The following is a 19,794-nucleotide window of genomic DNA, read 5'->3' on the forward strand; positions in this document are numbered from 1 at the left end:
TCTATGTCAAGAAAAAAATGGCAGTCTTGGACATAAAGTGGATCAGACCAATTAGATTGGGATGTACAAAAAATTGCACACCATCTCCTTTTGTTTTCTTGCTTTTTGAACATGTACTTTTGATCATAGTATATCATTCAAGATATTATCTTGGCAAGGATATTTCTCGGAGAGATATTCAAAAGTTGAAAAAACTCGAAAAATTTGAAAAAATATAAATAACAAAAAAAATGAAAATAATAAGTTTTGCATGGTTTTTCTTCCAAAAATGTAAAGAAAGATGTTTTAAAGGTTTTAAAATATAAAAGAAAGAAAAAATAGGAAATGCAAACTTAAAATAAAAGAGTTTTTCTAAAAAATATACTGCTATTATTGTGATAATAGTGCGATATTTTGTCTTCCGGTGATTTTTTAAAATATCGCAAAATATTCCCTTTAATATCGGCTATCTTAAAATATCAATATTTCTCATGATATTTTTAAAATATCACCGATATTGGTGTCAGTGCTTCTGATGCATCTTGGAACCGGGCTCATTTGTTTTGGATGACCTCTTTGTCACGAAATATAAAAGAGTCACAAAGTGACTAGCAAATGCGCAAGCAGTCAAGCAAAGAGCCACTAATGGGCAAAAATACAATAAGCCACTAAATGGCAAAAAGCAGAAGTGAGAGAGGTAAAAAAAATAGATCTTCTATTGAGAATAGCTTCGAAGAAGCCCAAGAATACATGGGGCATGCCCATTTATTTATAGACAAAATGGGACCCAAGGATGGGCTCCCCCCTCTAAGAGTCATATTTATGACCGTTGGAGGGGTCTAACGACTTTATGGTGGGACCCCTCCAAGATGAAAAGAAAAAGGAAAAAGGAAAAAGAAAAAATAAGGAAAGAAAAGAAAAAGCATATTCCAAGAGGAATATGCGTGTTACATGGAAAAGACTATTTTACCCCTAGTGGGTATTTTAAAATATATATATCTAGGTAGACACACACACAGATATATATATATATATATATATATATATATATATATATATATATATATATATGGAGAGACAGAGAGAGAGAAATTACAATATAATTTAACACCCCCCCTCAAACACACGGTGAGATCACCGAGAGTTTGCTAAGGAGAAAGTAGAAGCGAGGCGATGGCAAGGCTTTGGTGAAGAAGTCTACGAGCTGATACTCAGAAGCAACATAGGGTAGTTGAATGGTACCCCTTAAGAATTCATCACGAACATAATGGCAATCCATCTCTATGTGCTTGATTCGTTCATGAAAGGTGTGATTGCTAGTAACGTAGATAGCACTCTTGTTATCACAACACAGCTTCGAAGGAGTGGAAAAAGGACGCTTATATCTTTGAGTAGACTTCTCAACCAGATAAGTTCGGTAGTAGCGGTGGCCATTGCTCGGTACTCCGCCTCCGCCTCCGTATGAACAACATGAGTAATGTCTAGCCTTGTGATGGACAAATATGTAAGTGAACCAATCAACTGACGGTAAGGAGTGAGATCTTCTAAAGGAGTTCTATCATTGGCTCTCATCTTGGCATTGATTATTTCTGGAGTCTCCACTTTCTTGTCATCAGTTAGGTTAGACTGAGCAATAATGTCAGATCCAAGCTTCATCTGAGATAGCACATACCCCCTTGGAGAATATGCCACTTCAATCCCTAGAAAATATCTTAGGAAACCAAGGTCAAACATATCAAAATTTTTCTTGAGAATATTTTTAATAAGGGCAATGTCTTTTTTATCATTTCCAGTGATAATCATATCATCCACATATAACAATAAAATAGTGATGTGATCTCTTGCAGTCTTAACAAATAAAGCAGTATCAGTATAACAAGAGGAAAAACCATTAGCAAGAACAACTTTGCTAAATAAATCATACAAAGCTTTTGGAGCTTGTTTGAGACTATAAAGAGCTTTATTGAGTTTTAAAACATTTCCTTTACCAATATCAAGACCCAGCGGAGGATTCATAAACACTTCTTCATTAAGATTTTCATTTAAAAAAGCATTTTTAACATCAAGTTGATAGATAGGCCATTGTTTGATGGATGCTAAAGCAATGAAAGTTTATACACTTGTCATCCTAACTACCGGAGCAAAGGTTCCCTCATAGTCAACTTCATATTCTTGGGCGTATCCCTTAGCAACCAACCTTGCTTTGTATCTTTCTAATGTTCCATCACTTTTAGTTTTGACCTTATATACCCATCTACACCCAATAACTTTTTTTCTTAATGGTTGACTTACTATGATCCAAGTATTTGCCTTCTTGAGAGCTTCTAGTTCTAATGTCATAGCGTCAATCCAATGTGAGTTTTGCATAGCTTCTTTAAAATTAGAAGGTTCATCATAAGAGTGTATCATCATTAAGCAAGTTCTATATATTGGAGAAAAAGAGTCATTTGACACAAATTTTTGAGGTCTACTATTTCTAGGGGATCGCCTAAGTCGAGTTTCTTCAACTTGATCTTCTAAGGGGAGATCTTGAGAGTATCTATCAAAGGCATTTTGGTGTTCATTTCCCTCACACCGAGTATAAACATGAATGTCATTAGGATTCTTATTAGGAGAATCATCAATTATGGGAGACAAATCATCAATTTGATTGTCATCACAAATTAAATCATTGTTAGGCTTAGTTCTAGGTACTAAGTCAAATAGAAAAAAATAATCTTCTTCTTCTTTAGACTTTTGAATTTAAAAACCATTTTGATCTTTTAGAAAGGTTATATTTTTAGAGACATAGAGTTTAGTGTTTTGTATATCATAACATCTATAACCTTTTTTATTCTCATCATAGCCAATGAAAGCACATTCAAGAGCTTTTTGGTTATAGTTTATCTTGTCCTCGAAAGAGAACGTAACACTTGCAACCAAAAATTCTTAGTCTCTTATTCGGATATATTTTCAACAATTTTTCAAAAGGAGAAATATTTTTAAGAGAGGACGAAGGCATACAATTTATGAGATAAGTGGCGGTAAGAATGGCTTCAACCCAAAAAAATTTTGGAACACCTTTTGAAACAAGAAGAATCCTTTTTGTTTCAATGAGATGCCTATGCTTCCTCTCAGCAAGACCATTTTGTTGAGGGGTTTTTGGACAAGACCTTTGATGTATAATTTTATTTAGTTTGAAATAGTGTTGAAATTCTTTTTACATATATTCCCCTCTGGAATCAGATCTAAAAATAGCTATGTTGCTTTGAAATTGATTTTGAATAAGTGCATGAAATTCTTTAAAATTAGAAAAGACATCAGATTTATTTTTAATAAAATATACCCATGTGTATCTAGTAAAGTCATCAATAAAGATAACATAATATGAATAACCTCTTTTGGATATGACGGGTGCCGATCCCCATATATCGGAATGCACTAGTTCAAATGGTCTTTTGGAAACAAAATTACTATGTGAGTATGGAAGCGAATGCATTTTTTCCAAGGATACAATCATTGCAAGTAAAAGATTTTTCATTACAAATTTTTTCCAAGAATGGAAAGAGATACAACTTGGAAATGCTAGGATGACCAAGCATCTTATGCCAAGTCTCAACATCTTTAGTTTGAATATGATTACAAAATGATTTGGATGGTAAAGACAAAAAATCTATGAAATATAGGTCTCCTCTTCTATGGCCTTGCCTAATTCGCTTCTCGAACCGGAGATCCTGCACATAGCAATGAGTTGTGAAAAAGAGACAGTACATCCAAAATCGGTGATTTGAGAAACCGAAAAAAGATTTAAATTAAGTTTTAGAATAATTCTTATTTTTGGAACATAAAAATTTTTGTTTTGGCGATTTTTTATTCCTTCAACATCTAGTGATGTTCCTTCGGCGGTAGAAACAAAAGATTTGAAAGTATTAAAACTTGGTTTTGATAAAAGCTATGCATTTAAAGTCATATGGAAAGAGGCATCCAATTCAAGAATCCAAGACATACCTGGGATTGATGAGATTGTGGCACCGGAAGTGGAAGGTGTGGAGGAGTTGATTCTCATAAATTGTTGGAGAGCTTTAGTGAGTTTTGTAATGGAGTCTTTTATGTCTCCATCCTTCTTTGGTTCTTCACTTGGTTTGCTTGGAGTCTCTCCAACGGAAGCCACATTTCTTTTTAACTTAGGACAATCCGGTCGAACATGACCAGGTTCATTGCAATGATGACAAATAATCTTTTTTCCTCCACCATTATTATTTTTCCAAAAGTGAGGTGGTTTATAAGTCCTCACATTGTTTTCCGGTCTTGAGACCGAATGTACTTTATCAATATGCTTTTTTAAGGCCAAGCGAGTTTTCTTTTGGCATAAATTGGCTAATATTTCACTAAGAGGGGTAGAAGCCCTATGAAGAAGGGACCCTCTTAATTGTTCAAATTCAGGACGAAGCCCATGAATAAATTGAAAAAATCTCTTTCTTTCCATTTGCTCTTGCCTCATGGCAGTAGCACTTCCTTCCCATTGAGGTTTGAGAAGGGTGATTTCATTCCATAAAGAGGATAGAACACTATAGTAGTCTCTAATACTCATATCTCCTTGCATAGTTTCTCTTATTTTTTTTTGCAAGAAAAGATGTCTAGCAAGATCTTGTTGAGTATACATACCTTTCTTAAAAAATCAAGCTTCGTTTGCTCTCTTGAATTTTGCAAGATTGATGCATATTTTGAGCTCCACGTTGTTCATGATTCATGCTCACTTTCCTAATCTTCCATTTTAGATTGGTATTCTTGAATAGCTCTGGCCTTCTCTTCATTCAAGGCCTTCTCTTCATTTCCCTCCTTCTTTGTAAGCTTTAGTTGTGGTTCCAGAATGGTTCCACACACGTAACCCCAAAGTTTTTTACCTTTGAGATTATTTTCCATGGCGGCCACCCACATCCTATAATTCGTTCCATTCAACTTGAATGAAAGATCAATCTTTGAATCTTTGTCGGCCATTTTGGAGAAGAGTGATAAAGAGCAAAAATAACAAAATGTGTTAAGCTTGAGAAGTCTTCAAATAGAGCTTTCACAACCAAAGCTTTGATACCATGTCACAAAATATAAAAGAGTCACAAAGTGACTAGCAAATGCGCAAGCACTCAAGCAAAGAGCCACTAATGGGCAAAAATACAATAAGCCACTAAGTGGCAAAAGACACAAAATGAGAGAGAGAGGTAAAAAAAAAAACAGATCTTCTATTGAGAATAGCTTCAAAGAAGCTTAAGAATACATGAGGCATGCCCCTTTATTTATAGACAAAATGGGACCTATGGAGGGGCTCCCATAGAGTCGGTGGAGCCCCTCCAATGGTCATATTTATGACCGTTGGAGGGGTCCAACGACTTTATGGTGGGACCCCTCCAAGAAAAAAAGAAAAAAAGAAAAAGGATAAAGAAAAAATAAAGAAAGAAAAGAAAAACCATATTTCAAGAGGAATATGCGTGTTACATGAAAAGACTATTTTACCCCTAGTGGGTATTACAATATATATATATATATATATATATATATATATATATATATATATATATAGAGAGAGAGAGAGAGAGAGAGAGAGAGAGAGAGAGAGAGAGAGAGATTACAATACAATTTAACACTCTTGTCATCATGAGAAAACTTCATGTTTGAAATAAAACTTTTTCCTCATTCTCAAGAGGAAAGGTATACAATGGTTGTTTCATTTCCTAATTGCTGGAGGCAGAAATTTGTTGCCATTGGACACCATATCCTGAAACATTTTATCTTTTTCAATTGTATTCCCACCATGTCTCATATTTGTGAATGTCAACTCATATATCTTTTGCTTTTTATGACATTGAAGCTTCTAGTTGCATCTCTCATCCATAAATTCTCATTAATTTTTTCATGTAACCCAGGCCTTTTTGGAGCTAGGTGAACTGCTAATATCTATTGACACAGGAAGTGCACTGGATGCCTTTAAAACTGTAAGTACCTTATTGCTGGGCTTCCTTTCCCTCTCATTTTCTCTTCCTTACATTTTCTCACTATAGTTTGGTGATTTCTTGTGGATATTTATTGTTGTAATATGTCATAGATATTGCTAATGTACTTTTTATGTTTTTTGAATTCATTGGTATTTTTTTTTTCATAAATTAAGAGCCTAGGTCATCTATACTTATCCATGATTCATGCTCCACAAGATGAGGATCTGGATATGTATCATCTGTGTCTGTCCTTGAACATTGCATGAAACTTGAATTTAAAGACATAGATTCAGTTAAATACTGAATGAAGAATGCCATGGCGTTCATGCAGTGGGCACTAAAGCCTCATTTTCCTTATTACTAGGCATCCCTCTTTTTGCACAGGAAAAAGTTTACTTCTTTTTCCTTCTTGTTATGAGATTGAATGAAGCTTCACCTTAGAATGTAATTGCTGATACCAAAAAGCATAGTACATATTATACACTGTAATGTACTTTGCTAGATAAAAATGCTATATTTTGTTATAAGTATAACATGCCCAGTTATTTGCATAGGTTAGTGTTGCTAGCATATATATATATATCACTGTTATTGCCTCAAGGCGCAAAAAGCGTGCCTCGCCCTAAGGCGAGGGCCCTTGTGCCTTGAGGCGCAACTAAACGGCGTAAGTGCCCTAAGGCGTACATCTCATACGCTTTGAGGCCTACGCCTCAGGGCGAGGCACGCCTCACACACCCTTCTTATATATCGGGTCAAATTAGGGGAGAAAGAGAGGGAGGCCCCGATTAGGGTCCCCTTTCTCCCCTAATCTCTTTCTCTCGATCTCCCTGCTCTCTCTCTCTCGCTCCCTCTCTCTCTCCCTCTCGTTGTCTTTCTCGTCTCTCACTCTCCCACTCTCTTTGTCTCTTCCTCTCTCTCGCCTCATTCATTTTAAGAGATGGGTTTATTTGATTCCTTATGATGTATGACAATGCATTATAGTTTTATGTGATCACATTTATGAAACTAAATTGATTCTCTATGTTTTGTGCATTGTTGAATTCTGTGTAAAGTATCTCTCGTTTGTGAAGTGAGTAACAAATAACAATATTAAAAGGACAAAAAAGAATGGGTTACTGTTCATAAAGGTACTCTTAACATTCTAAACACTTAAAATGAATGATATTGTAGTACATGGAAATATGACATCTCATATAGAGATGTTCATCTCCATGACTCGTAGGATTCATTCTTATGAGTCAGTATAACATGTGAACCCACATGGAACTTGAACCGAGCTAACAGTAAAAAACCTCGATAATGAGTTTTTCCTTGTCAATAGGTCAAGTGGGAAAATGTTGGACTATGGATCGAATCTAACCTGATGTGACCCGTATTGACCTAGGAACATCAAAGATTTTCAGTTCAGATAGAGGTTATGGATACAGGACAATTATGAGAATGTGAAGAGCTCTTATAATTGTCTATGAATGTAGACATCTCACTACACTTCCACTATAAATCACCATTGTAGTGTGATGAGGTCTAAGGTGATACAAATTTATCTCAATTCTTTGGGTTCAAGGGTCCTGCTCACCTCTCGACTTGAAGACCTAGACTCATCGGAGGCATCGATTGGCTTCGGGGAACGCCGACAACCCACCTCCACGAAGCATCGTTCAGATCGACAATGGCTATCAGGGGATCTAGCAGCCCTATATGATCTTCTGACTCCATCAAACTGTTGATTTTCTAAGGTGAAGTATCTTTCTATGGCATTTGGTTGACTATCATTTTCTCGTATTTTATATTGAATTATACTAAGTCTTTCACTTGATTTGATTGAGGCTCATCATCTCTATCATTCTCAAACAAAGAATCATCCTTATTTTGAGGCAATAATTCAAGCAAAAAAGAATACTCATAGTCTTTCTTAGGCACATTTTGAAAAAAAAACTTTCATTTTCCAAAAACTGAACATTTCTGGATATATATAGTTTGTCCTTGTTGAAGTCAAAACATTTAAACCTTTTTTGAGTCTCTCTAGATCTAAAGAAAGCGCACAATATGACTTTAAGAGAGAGCTTATCATTTTTGTCGGTGAGAACAAAGCGCGTACATCCAAAAGGTCTTAATCTAAGATAATTAGGAAAAAATTTAAAAAGTTTTTCATAAGGAGAAATGTTTTGAAGCTTAGATGACAGAAGTCGGTTGATGAGATACACAACCGTTAAGCATGCTTCAGCCCCAAAATGTTTTGGAACATCTTTTGCAATTAAAAGAGTTATAGTAGTTTCAATTATATACCTATGTTTTCTCTCAATTAATTTGTTTTGTTGAGTATTATAGGCACATGATCTTTGATGAATAATTTCATTATTTTCAAAATAAGTTGAAATCGTTTGACATATGTTCTCCCCCAGAGTCGGAGCGGAAGATAGAAATTTTGGTCTTAAATTGGTTTTTGATAAAGTTATGGTATTTTTTTAAAGTTCTCAAAAACCTCATTTCTATGCCTAAGAAAGTATATCTACGAGTATCTAGTATAATCATCAACAAATATTACATAATAACCGAAACCACCTTTAGATAAAATAGGAGAAGGTCCCAATACAATCGAGTACACTAATTCAAATGGTTTAGATGAGAAGAAGGTTCTTTTTGGAAAGGAAAGAGCCTTCTTTTTGCCAAGAGCACAATCCTCACAATAGAAATTTTCATTACAAAATTTGTTTAAATGGGATACATGAGATAATTTTGATAAACTAGGATGTCCCAATCTTTGATCCATAACGCTATATTTACATTTTGAACGTTATAACAAAAATTGCTTTTTGAAAGAAGACGATCCATGTAGTAAATGTCACATTCTCTATGTCCTTTCCCAATCTGCTTCTCGGTTCGGAGATCCTGCACAAAACATTTTTTTGATGAGAATGAGACATTACACCCATGGTCGGTATTTTGTGAAACATAAAGGAGATTTAAATTTAGTTTTGGGACAAGCCTAACTTTTGGAATAAAGAATTTTGAATTACTTTCAAAATGTTCAATGCTTTTTATGCTAAACAAGGAACCATCGGCGGTAAAAACATTATTTTGTCTTGAAGTAGTGCAACATTCAGAAAATAAAGAGGAATTGAATCATATGAAATGAGGCTTCCGAATTCAAAAGCCATGAAACCTTATCGGGAGGTGACGATGTAAAGACCGCGACATTGCATATATATAGAGAGAGGAGTTTTTGATTAGTGGATGAAGAGCCTCCATGATTTGAGAGAACATGGTTCCAATAGATTTTGAATCTTCATTGGTTTCACTTCTTTTTTCGTTAAACGTTTCCACGGATGACACCTTTTTGTCTTCTCTTCCTTTGAACTTGGGGTAAAATGGTGTAAATATGGTTCAGTTCTTCACAATTATAACAAGTCAATATAGTTCTCTTCTTGTTGTCATCATATTTTGACTTCCCATGGTAAGATTTTGAAAAATGTAGTAGTTTATAAACATTTGTATTGACACTGGGTGTTGAGACAGCCAATACATTATCCTTTATCTCTTTAGATTCAGACATAGATCTTAATCTTGTCTCCTCCATGCATACTTGAGCTAAGACTTCATGTAAGAGAAGATGTTTTCTCTATGAATAATATGGATCCGAACTTGTTCAAATTCGTGTCTAAGGCCTCTAAAAAATTGGAACAATTGTTCCTCATGCTTGTATTTCTTCTATTCTTATTAGGAGTCTCCCATATAGGCTCAAGTTTAACCAATTGATCTCAAATTCTTTTAAGGGTACTATAGTATTTCCTCACGGTTTTCTCACCTTATATGCAACTATATATTTTTTCTTTTTGGTCCCATTTGTGTGCCACACTTTTTGGGTATATGTTTGTCTAACATATTCCCAGGTCTCATCAGCTTTTTCAAATTCAAGGATATCGGAGCAAGGCTCTTCATACCTACTACCCATAAAGAGGGAAAGAACCTTGGCATGACATACTTTCTACTCTTTATAGGCCTTTTTATATTCAAGCATAGCCTTTTTTCTTTCAATCCCCTTAAGGCTTTCTTCTTTAAATTCACCATCGGTTCCAACAACCAATTTTGTGAGAATTGGTTGTGGTTCCCATGCGGATTCATCAACAATGTGCCACAAATCTTTACCCATGAGAATTCTTATCACCGTCGCAGCTCACATGTTGTAGTTTTTCCCATCAAATTTTATAAAACAACCATTATAATTTCTTTATCGGCTATAGTGGAGGAAAAAAGGGATAAGAAAGAAAAGAATGAAGAGGAGAAGATAGCAAAAAGTGTTGGAGTTTGATGGCGTGCTTTTTGAGGCAACGAGCTAACGAATTAATGCTCCACCCGATCCCACGATCCTCCTCTTCACAAGCAAGTTTTCACCCAAGAACACCGAAGACTCTGATACCATATAATGAAACAACAATTGCACAAATACAATTCCACAAAGTGGCTACAAATGTGCACACACACACACATACAAAAGCCTTTAATGGGCCAAATACAAAGAGTCACTAAGGGGGCTAACACACAATCTCAAAAGAGAGCAAGAACACAAGTAAAAATTATAGGGTTTTACTCAAGCATGCTTAGAACAAGCATAGTAAAATACAAGGGAGAGGCACTTCCATACACAAATGGCTGGCCCAACGGCTAGATTTCTAGCTGTTGGGGCTGGTCCAACAGCTAGTTGGACCAGCTCCCGACCCAATAGTTCTGGTACAACAGTCAAAAGACAGAAAATAAAAAGATAGTCGTCAGTCCCTAGTCGACTGACACCTATTACAATGCTGAAATGACTGAAATACCCCTGATGGGTATTTCAGTTTACATACACAGAAAAAGATATATAATCATATATATGTATATACAATGCATTTTAACAAACGTTTTGTTTTGCTCTTTATTTTTTTTTCTGTAAATTACATCTTTGGTAATATGTTCTTTCTACTTAATGCACATTTGGGTTGAGTAAACAAAGAACCCTTATTAATCAGGCTTTCCAGAATTTCATGAGACATAAGAATTCGTCAACAATGAATGGCCCCATGATTTGGTAATCTTCGTTGCTATCTATAGATATCATAGAAAGATTCCTGTTGAAATGGCTAAAGCAGTCTACGTTTGGACAATTGGATGGTGCCCTTATTTCATTCTGCAAGTCATACAAAGGTGTGAAGTGCGAGCCCAGTGAAAATTCTCATTGGATAGAACTCTCACCATGGTATCCTAATGCATTGTAAAAAACTTGAAAAGAATTATGTTTCCCATTTTTCCAATAAAAGACCTAGTTAAATCATTTTTCTTCCTTTAGTGTCTTTCATTTATTTTGTGTAAGCTGGTTTGTAATTTAATTACGTTAGTGCTCAATGTTAATGTGGTCGTGTTGATTACAAGAACACATGTTTTGAGCTACATGTTTAGGTTACACCGCATGATGACATGTTTTTGGACATGGACGGTGTTTCTTAACCCCCCTTTTATCTTTGTTTGTTTCATGGTTTCGTTTTCCTTTTTAGTGATATTTAATTTTGATTTTGAATAAGTAATTTGGGTTTGAGGTTCTTGAGTCTTATCTAGTCCTATATGAACTTTTTGACTTAGAAAATTCTTGGCATGTTTTTCATAAATGCTTTCTACATGTCCTGTCCTAATTTTATGGATCTGTTTTAGTCTGTTTTTGTGTTCATAACATATATTAATAGCTATTTTGCTCTATCATCTCTGTTCTTTGTGAGGAATGTGTTTAGTCATGATAATTATATACTTGTTGTTTCATTGCTAATTGGTGGTAAAGTGAAGTCATTACGTTTAATTGTTTAATAGGCACACAGCCTTCTCAAAAGAGCAGGTGAAGAAGTACCAATTGATCTGCTAAACAACATTGGTGTGCTCCATTTTGAAAAGGGAGAGTTTGAGGTTTGACAAGATAAAATTTCACTTTATTTTGTCTTTGTAATGTGTTCTTTATCAATTTTTATGTATACATGCTGCTGACTGCATGGCCCTACGTTTAGGTCACTGATTAGAAATGGAGAACCTTGATGACTCCATTTTTCATTTGCTATTACTGTTCATGATCTTGCATAACTTGATTCTGAAGTTTAAGGATTGCTTTTGGTCAGTTGGCTGAACAAACATTTAGGGAGGCACTTGGTGAAGGAATTTGGCTTTCTTTCATGGATGGGAAGATACGGTCCCGGAGTGTGGACCCAGCATCTTCTGTTGTACAGTACAAGGACATGAAAATCTTCCATCAATTTGAAGAAGATGGTGTTCATCTTGAGCTACCTTGGGACAAAGTGACGACTCTGTTTAATCAGGCTAGATTATATGAGCAGTTACATGACACAGAAAAAGCAAGCTTCTTGTACAGGCTGATAATCTTTAAGGTCTCTCCCTCCCTCTCTCTCTCAAATACATACATTTCGCTCTTAACCTTAATGCTCAAGAAGAACCTCTTGTAAAAACATTAGTCACTGCTAGAGATACTGTAGATCTGTTTAAAAACCTCTTAGGTGCACTTATTATAAAAAATTGAAAAGAATCCTCTTTTCTTCTGTTCCATTGATGTTTCTGTTTTGGGAAATCGTTCTTAATTCATTGTCCCCAGTTAATTATTAACAATATTTTGTGGGATATGTGCCTTGGGATTCATGCAGCGAGTAACCAAGAGAGACAAAGGAAGTGAGAGGAATATGGCAGCAACAAAGAGACTCCACCAGAATTAGGGTGGATGTCCCCTAAGAGAGTATTATATATATATATATATATATATATATATATATATATATATATATATATATATTTCACGGGTACAAGCATACCCCATCAAGGGTACAATAATACATAACCAGCCTGTTCTAACTTGAATGACAAATATACCCCTACTTACAAACACAAGTACAAACAAATACAAAGGGTATTCCTAACCAAGGTTGTAAGTATCGTATCATTACTTGTATCGGTCGGGCCCATAGTAACACCATATCGTATCATAAATTTTTAATATAAAATTTCCAAAAAATCAAGAAAAATTTAGCAAAAATTCTAAAAAATCCTGTCACATGAAACAATGATGAATTGCATAAAATACAACCAAAAAATCATATATGAAGCATTTATGTCTCTATGATCCGCATTAGACATCATCAAACATCAACTAATATAGAATCATAGATAATATTTCATGCATATCTCATGGGAACAACCTCTTTATTATGAACTTGAAGGCTTGACATGAACAAAAGATTGGAACTGTAAGGAAATAGAACCCCAAACAGAACTTCAAAAAGAAACTCACAAACGATCTTTCTCAATGAACACAAAGGTTCATTCAACACACTCACAAGAACTGAAATATTCAAAAGATTGCACACACCAAGAGAGAAAAAATATATCACATTAACGTGGGATAAATCCACACAAAAAGTTGTAATAAACAAGTAAAAGCCCATATTTATAGGGCTGAAAAGGAGCTAAGAGAGGGGGAGTCGTTGGGCTCCCAACGGCTCTAATTAGAGCCATTGGGAGTTTAACAACTCCAATCAATGTTTTATGATGTATTGACTGAAAAGTCAATAAAGGCATAAGCATATTTCAATGTCCTAAAATAAAAAAATAAAAGTTATTCTAACTAGCCTAATTCTAACTAAACTAAGAACCTAAACTAAAGGATAAGATTACATGTGATAGAGTTAATCTCACATATGAGATTAACTATGAGATTACAATTTTAACACTCCCCCTCAAACTTATGGTTGGACAACCGAAAGTTTGTCTAAGAGAAAATGGAATCAGGGAGCAACAAGGGGTTTGGTAAAGAAGTCGTCCAACTGATATTATGAGGAGATATATGGGAGATCAATAGTGCCGTGTAGAAATTCCTCTCATACATAGTCGCAATTCATCTTTATATGCTTCGTTCGTTCGTGAAATGTTCAGTTGTTGACAATGTAAATAGAGCTTTTATTGTTGCAGCATAGTTGTGATGGCCCCGTAGTCATAACACCTATGTCTTGAAGCAATCTTCTTAACCATACTACTTCCATAGTAGTTGTAGTCATGGCTCTGTACTCAGCTTCAGTTGATGAAAGAGAGATTTTTTGTTGCTTCTTGCACCGCCAAGAAATCAAAGATTTTCTTAAAAACACACAAAGACCAATAGTTGAGTGTCGATCATTGGGATCAACCTCCCAATCTGTATCAGTATAAGCAGTTAGTTGTAATGAAGAAGAAACAAACAAAAAAAGTCCTCTATAAACGAAGGTTTTAAGATATCTGATAATTCGTAATACTGCTCCCATATGAATAGTAGTGAGAGCATGCTGAAATTGACTTGTGTGTACATCATGTGTGATGTCTGGTCATGTGATGGAAATGTAAGACAATGCCTCAACAAGGTGTTGGGTTCTCAAGTGGTTGTCCATCATCAATCTTCATTTTGGTATTTACGACTTTAGGAGTGTCAATATGCTTTTCATCTGTGATTCCGGATCTGTCAATATTATGGTTGTATTTTGTGTAATTCGTCATTGTTTTATGTTGTTTTATGTTGTTTTATGTGATATGATTTTTTTAGAATTTTTGATAAATTTTTTTATTTTTCTAGATTTGTTTGGAATTTTTGGAATTTTTTTATTAAAAATTTACAATACGATATGGTGTTACTTTGGGCCTGACCGATACGGGTAACAATATGATACTTACAACCTTGGTTACAACCTCTTTATCGACCATTGGAGAGAGAGAGAGAGAGAGAGAGAGAGAGAGAGAGAGAGAGAGAGAGTTGATGTAGATCCGCCAAGAAGCTTTTCTATGAGTTCCTGATTCTCCAACACAACCGATTCTTGAATCCACAAGTCACCAAGAGCTCAAGGCTCTGATACCATGCAATGAAAACAATAATAAAACACAAAAGAATGCCACAAATGGCTAGAGAGCAAGAGTTATAAAATAAACACAAATAGGTATAACACCTCACAAGAGAGCAAGAGTTATAAAATAAAATGATATTAATCTCAAATTATGTATAACAATGCATAGAGAATACAATTGGATTTGACCCCTTTAAATAGACCACACAAAGGCTGGCCCAACTAGCTGTTGGACCTGCCCAATGGCTAGAAATATAACCGTTGGGACCAGTCCAACAGCTATAAGCTACAGGTAATAAAGAGAAAAAACAAAAAATAACTACATTTTACAGGTCAGCCCCTAGTGGGCGACGCCTATACAGGTGTGAAAAGGCTGAAATACACCTGATGGGTATTTCAGTTTACATACATAAAGAACAGAGTATATATACATATATACATAGAAATATATGTATATATGTACATATGAGAATATGAGAACAATATATATATATATATATATATATATATACATAGTACATTAACAGACACCATATCAATGAGGAGTGCCAAGGATAGAATTAAAAGGAAAAGGAGAAGAAGGAAATGCAATATATATAAGAAATGCAAGAAACAACCAGACAAGAGATATGTTTTTTTTTTTTTGAATGAGAAGGAGAATGAAAGGAATATAGGAAAATAGAAGTTGGGTTGAAATAGAAATTGATAAGGAAAACTAGGGTTGAAAAAAATAAGGGAAAGGAGAAAAACTTATCTGCTGGAATAGGAGATGAGCAGTCTTCAAGATGAAGGGGTCTTATTCTTGCCCCTGCTCTGATACCATTACAAAAATTTGTGGGATATGTTTCTTGGGATTCATGTAGCAAGTAACCAAGAGAGAGGGAGACAGGAAATGATGAGAGAAATATGGCAGCAGCAAAGAGACTCCACCAGAATTAGGGTGTACGCCTCCTAAGCGAGGTTTATATATATATATATATATATATATGAACTGAACATATTTGGCCTCATTTCTCGTTTTGCCCCATTCTGCCCCATAGGTTCTAAGTGTTTTATTATAGATCTGAACCGATAGATGTGTTTAGTATGCTCGATTTAGTGGGAATCGACTCTTGGATCATGTTTTTTCAATGAAAAAACATATATTTATGATCCGGGAAAAACTAGTACCTTCATAACCATTGATTTTGGATCACCGAAGAAACCTGTATACAGGTCAGATTCTGGTGATCTAAAAGCCGGTTCCCACTAAACAAAACCTATAGATCACATCTACGGTGTTAGACGTGAGAAAAAGTACTTAAAACTACGATTTTTGAAGGGGCCTAACAAGACCTAATGAAAAAGGGGGCCTAAGGAACGCACTACTCTCTCTCTCTCTCTCTCTCTCACAAGTACACCTATAAAGGGTACAAAAATACATAACCAGCCTGCTCTAACTTGAATGACAAATATTACCCTACTTACAGACACAAGTACAAACAAATACGAAGGGTATTCTTAACAATTATATCTCATGAATGTATCAAATAATTCCTCTAATCCTTTTCAGTGTGGTGATTTTGTTGATGCTTTCTCCAACTTGATGTATGCTCAATGCACCTATTCTTAGTTAATATTTCCAACTGCTTTACCAAGTCTTATCATTGACTTGTATTCCTTTTCTAGTATCCGGATTATGTTGATGCTTATCTTCGGCTTGCTGCTATATGCAAATTGCGTGACAATCTTCAGTTGAGTATCGAATTGGTATGTGTCTATGGCATGATTTACTCAGGTTCCAATTTCAGTTCGTAGGACTTGTATTTCAGGTACTCATTTCATGTTCAATTTTTGCCAGGCAAGAGAGGCACTGAAGGTGAATGGGAAGTGTCCAAATGCTTTAACTATGCTCGGTAACTTGGAGCTTAAGAGTGATGACTGGTTTAAGGCAAAGGATACCTTCCGAGCTGCAAGGGAAGCAACTGATGGAAAAGATTCATATGCTGCAATTTCTTTGGTATGCACAATGTTCAGAATGTATGATACTTGCAAAACTGTATTATATGGTGTCATGCATTTTTTGTTGATACTTCATGCCTATTTATCTGTTTCAATTTTGGTTAAATTTCTTTCATCTTTTAGACATCAACAATGTCTTTCTCTGTTAGGGGAACTGGAACTATTTTGCAGCTGTTCGTACCGAGAAAAAGGACCCAAAGATTGAAGCAATGCACCTTGAGAAGGCGAAAGAGTTATACACTAAGGTGTGGTACTTTTCTTTTCCTTCAAATATTTAATGATCTCTTGGAAAGTAGATTTGAACACATAATATGACTCTGTTCCTTCTTAATAAACTATTTTCTGCACCCACATTCTTAGTTGTCATAGTACATGGTTCATTTGAATTGAAAAACCTCCATTTGCCAAAAGCTTTCACATTATGGAATTCGTCTCTTGTCATACTGTTATTTCCATCAAGAAACTTGTCATTCTTGTGTGAAATGCTGAAACCGATACTATCATATACCTGACTTCATGCACTATAGTTGCAATCTACTAATATAGAAAGGGTAATCCTTTTTTACTAAAATACATGGTATATTTTGTATAAAATTAAATTAGAATGTGTGAGTAAGCTCCTGATGATTAAGTCATGAACAAAGTTTAGAAAGTATATATAAGTGCAAATGCATATATCTTAGAAGTGTCTGTTAAATTTGTAAGTTTGGGTCACCAATTAAGGCTCAAAGTGAAAATAATGTGAACAGTGCCCTCAAGATACTGCTTCCATATACTATTTAGTTTAGCTTGGCATGCTTCTCTAGCGCATGAAACATGCTATTACTGTCAAATGATGTGGTCCTTGTAATGAGATGGGATAGAAACAACCACCAGTGAGTGTTAATAATATGTATTATTGTGTGTAAGGGTATTTTCGTTGCATTTGTTCTTTAGTGTAAAATTGTAATTTCCCTTTATGTACACGGGCATTCTTGTACACCATCCATATATATATATATATATATATATATATATATATATATATATATATATATATATATATATATATATATATATATAGAGAGAGAGAGAGAGAGAGAGAGAGAGAGAGAGACCTAGAGGTTGGCATGACCCTTGCTGCATTTCTTTTCCCCTAACTTTTCTCTCTTTCTTTCTCTTTCTCGTGAGGTAGTAGGGCCTTAACCAGAGAGTGTCAATTCTGTCATGGTATCAGAGCAGGGCAAGGACAAGGCCCTGTTGAATCTAGACTGCTGATTTTCATCGAGGCTCCAAACATTTCCAGGTTTGTCTCAATCTTTTCGTTCAATCTCCTTTCTTTTCTCTTCTTCCTCCATTCTTTAAAAATCTACTGTGTCTCAATATTCTTATTGCTTCTTTCTTCTTCCTTACCTTCTTATCACACTGATCTGATCCAGGCGTGATTTAAAAAAGAAAGGAAATAAAATAAAAAAATTCAATCACGTCATATCCGATCCTAATCCAAGCGTGATTCTCTCAAAACAAAAACTATAAGAAGGGTTGTTTCTCCTTCTCTATTTTCATCACATCACACTGCTCTGATCTAGGCATGATTCCAAAAAAAAAAAGAATCACGTCCGATAAGATCTTGGTCTGGGCGTGATTCCAGAAAAAAAAGGTCACATCAAATCTGGTCTTCCTTTTTTCTAAGCCTTCCTTTCTTTACCTTTCCTTATTCTTCCTTCTTTCCCTATCGGTGTTTCATTATACTTGCTTGATTTTTTCTTTCCTTTTCTTTTCTCTTTAGCGTTTCTTTGAAACTTCCCTTATCTTTGCTTACTTTTTGTCCTTCCTTCTTTACTTCTTACCACTTTAGTTAAAACTTATTTCCTTTCTTTAAAACCTTCTATCAATTTATTAGTGCAACACGCGTGAATTTTTTTATGGATCCTGACCCAGATCCAGGTCCACACAGAACCCCCCCGCGTGTTTTTAAACCCCCAGGGGGGTTTCTTTTTAACACAACATCGACCCCCCCCTGACTCCTCCCCTACACGACCCCCACCGGGATCCCCTCTTGCCGGACCCCCTCTTCACAGTCGTTGCAACCCAAATCCCCGAGCCCCTCCCCTCTCTTGACTTTTCCTTGAGCAACCAAAGCACGACCCCCCCCCCCCCCCCCCTTGTCATCTTCCCCCTCTCGCTCACCGATGCAACCCGCCGCCTACCCCAGGTTTGCCTCCTACCTCCTTGTTAATTTAGCAGAGGAGGGGAGTCGCCGCTCCCTGCTCCCTCTTTCCTTTTTTTAGCAGAGGAGGGGAGCTGCCCCTCCTTGCTCCCTCTCTTTTTGACAGGCGCATGAGGGCAGCACCCTCCTACCTCATCTCTCTCTCGTCTCCCTGTTGAGCTCAGGGAGGAGGGCACCACCCCCTCCTGCCCTCTCTCTGTTTTGCGCTCAACAGGCTGCAGTGACATCAATAGTAGAGTTGTTGCCACATCGGCCTGGGTTCGGGTTGCCCAAGGCAACTGAACCCTGTTTGATTAGTCATGGGAGGGCTCGTCTCCAGCTCCCGAAGAGCCTGGTTTTGTAAGAAGATGAGAACCACAATCAAATTTCCAAATGATTCTCACCAAAGAGATCTCTCACAAGAACCACAAAGGTTCATAAAGAATGCACACTCACAAGAACCACTAGGGTTCATACAATATACCCAAAAGAGAGTATTCAAAACAATGGAAAAAATATAATCTTTATTCAAATGGGAAAACACCTACCAAAAGTATCTTTACAAAGGGGGAATAGCCCCATATTTATAACACTCAAAGAGGGCCACTAGAGGGAGTCGTTGGGATCCCAATGGCTCTAAATAGAGTCGTTGGGAGTCCAACGACTCTCTAGTACTCTTTTCTTTTTGACTTTGGTAAAAAAGTAAAGAGTCCAAATTGGTCCAAAAAAGAAACTAAAAAAAACTATCCTAACTAGATTCTAACTAAAATACATA

The 19,794-nt window shown here is 35.8% G+C and overlaps 1 protein-coding gene across 1 annotated transcript in view; it reads left to right on the forward strand.

The window, feature by feature from the left end:
* Positions 1-19,794, forward strand: part of ELF8 (binding protein) — a 153,145-nt gene that overhangs the window by 111,119 nt on the left and 22,232 nt on the right. The window contains exons 15-20 of the mRNA XM_090005197.1: positions 5,877-5,945; positions 11,781-11,873; positions 12,080-12,346; positions 16,499-16,579; positions 16,671-16,829; positions 16,981-17,076. Coding sequence (XP_089861323.1) covers positions 5,877-5,945; positions 11,781-11,873; positions 12,080-12,346; positions 16,499-16,579; positions 16,671-16,829; positions 16,981-17,076 — 765 coding nt within the window. The remainder of the gene's footprint in view (positions 1-5,876; positions 5,946-11,780; positions 11,874-12,079; positions 12,347-16,498; positions 16,580-16,670; positions 16,830-16,980; positions 17,077-19,794) is intronic.

This window comes from Nuphar pumila, chromosome 4, assembly GCF_984573655.1.
Source record: "Nuphar pumila chromosome 4, dmNupPumi1.hap1.1, whole genome shotgun sequence".
In the NCBI taxonomy this organism is placed as follows: Eukaryota; Viridiplantae; Streptophyta; class Magnoliopsida; order Nymphaeales; family Nymphaeaceae; genus Nuphar; species Nuphar pumila.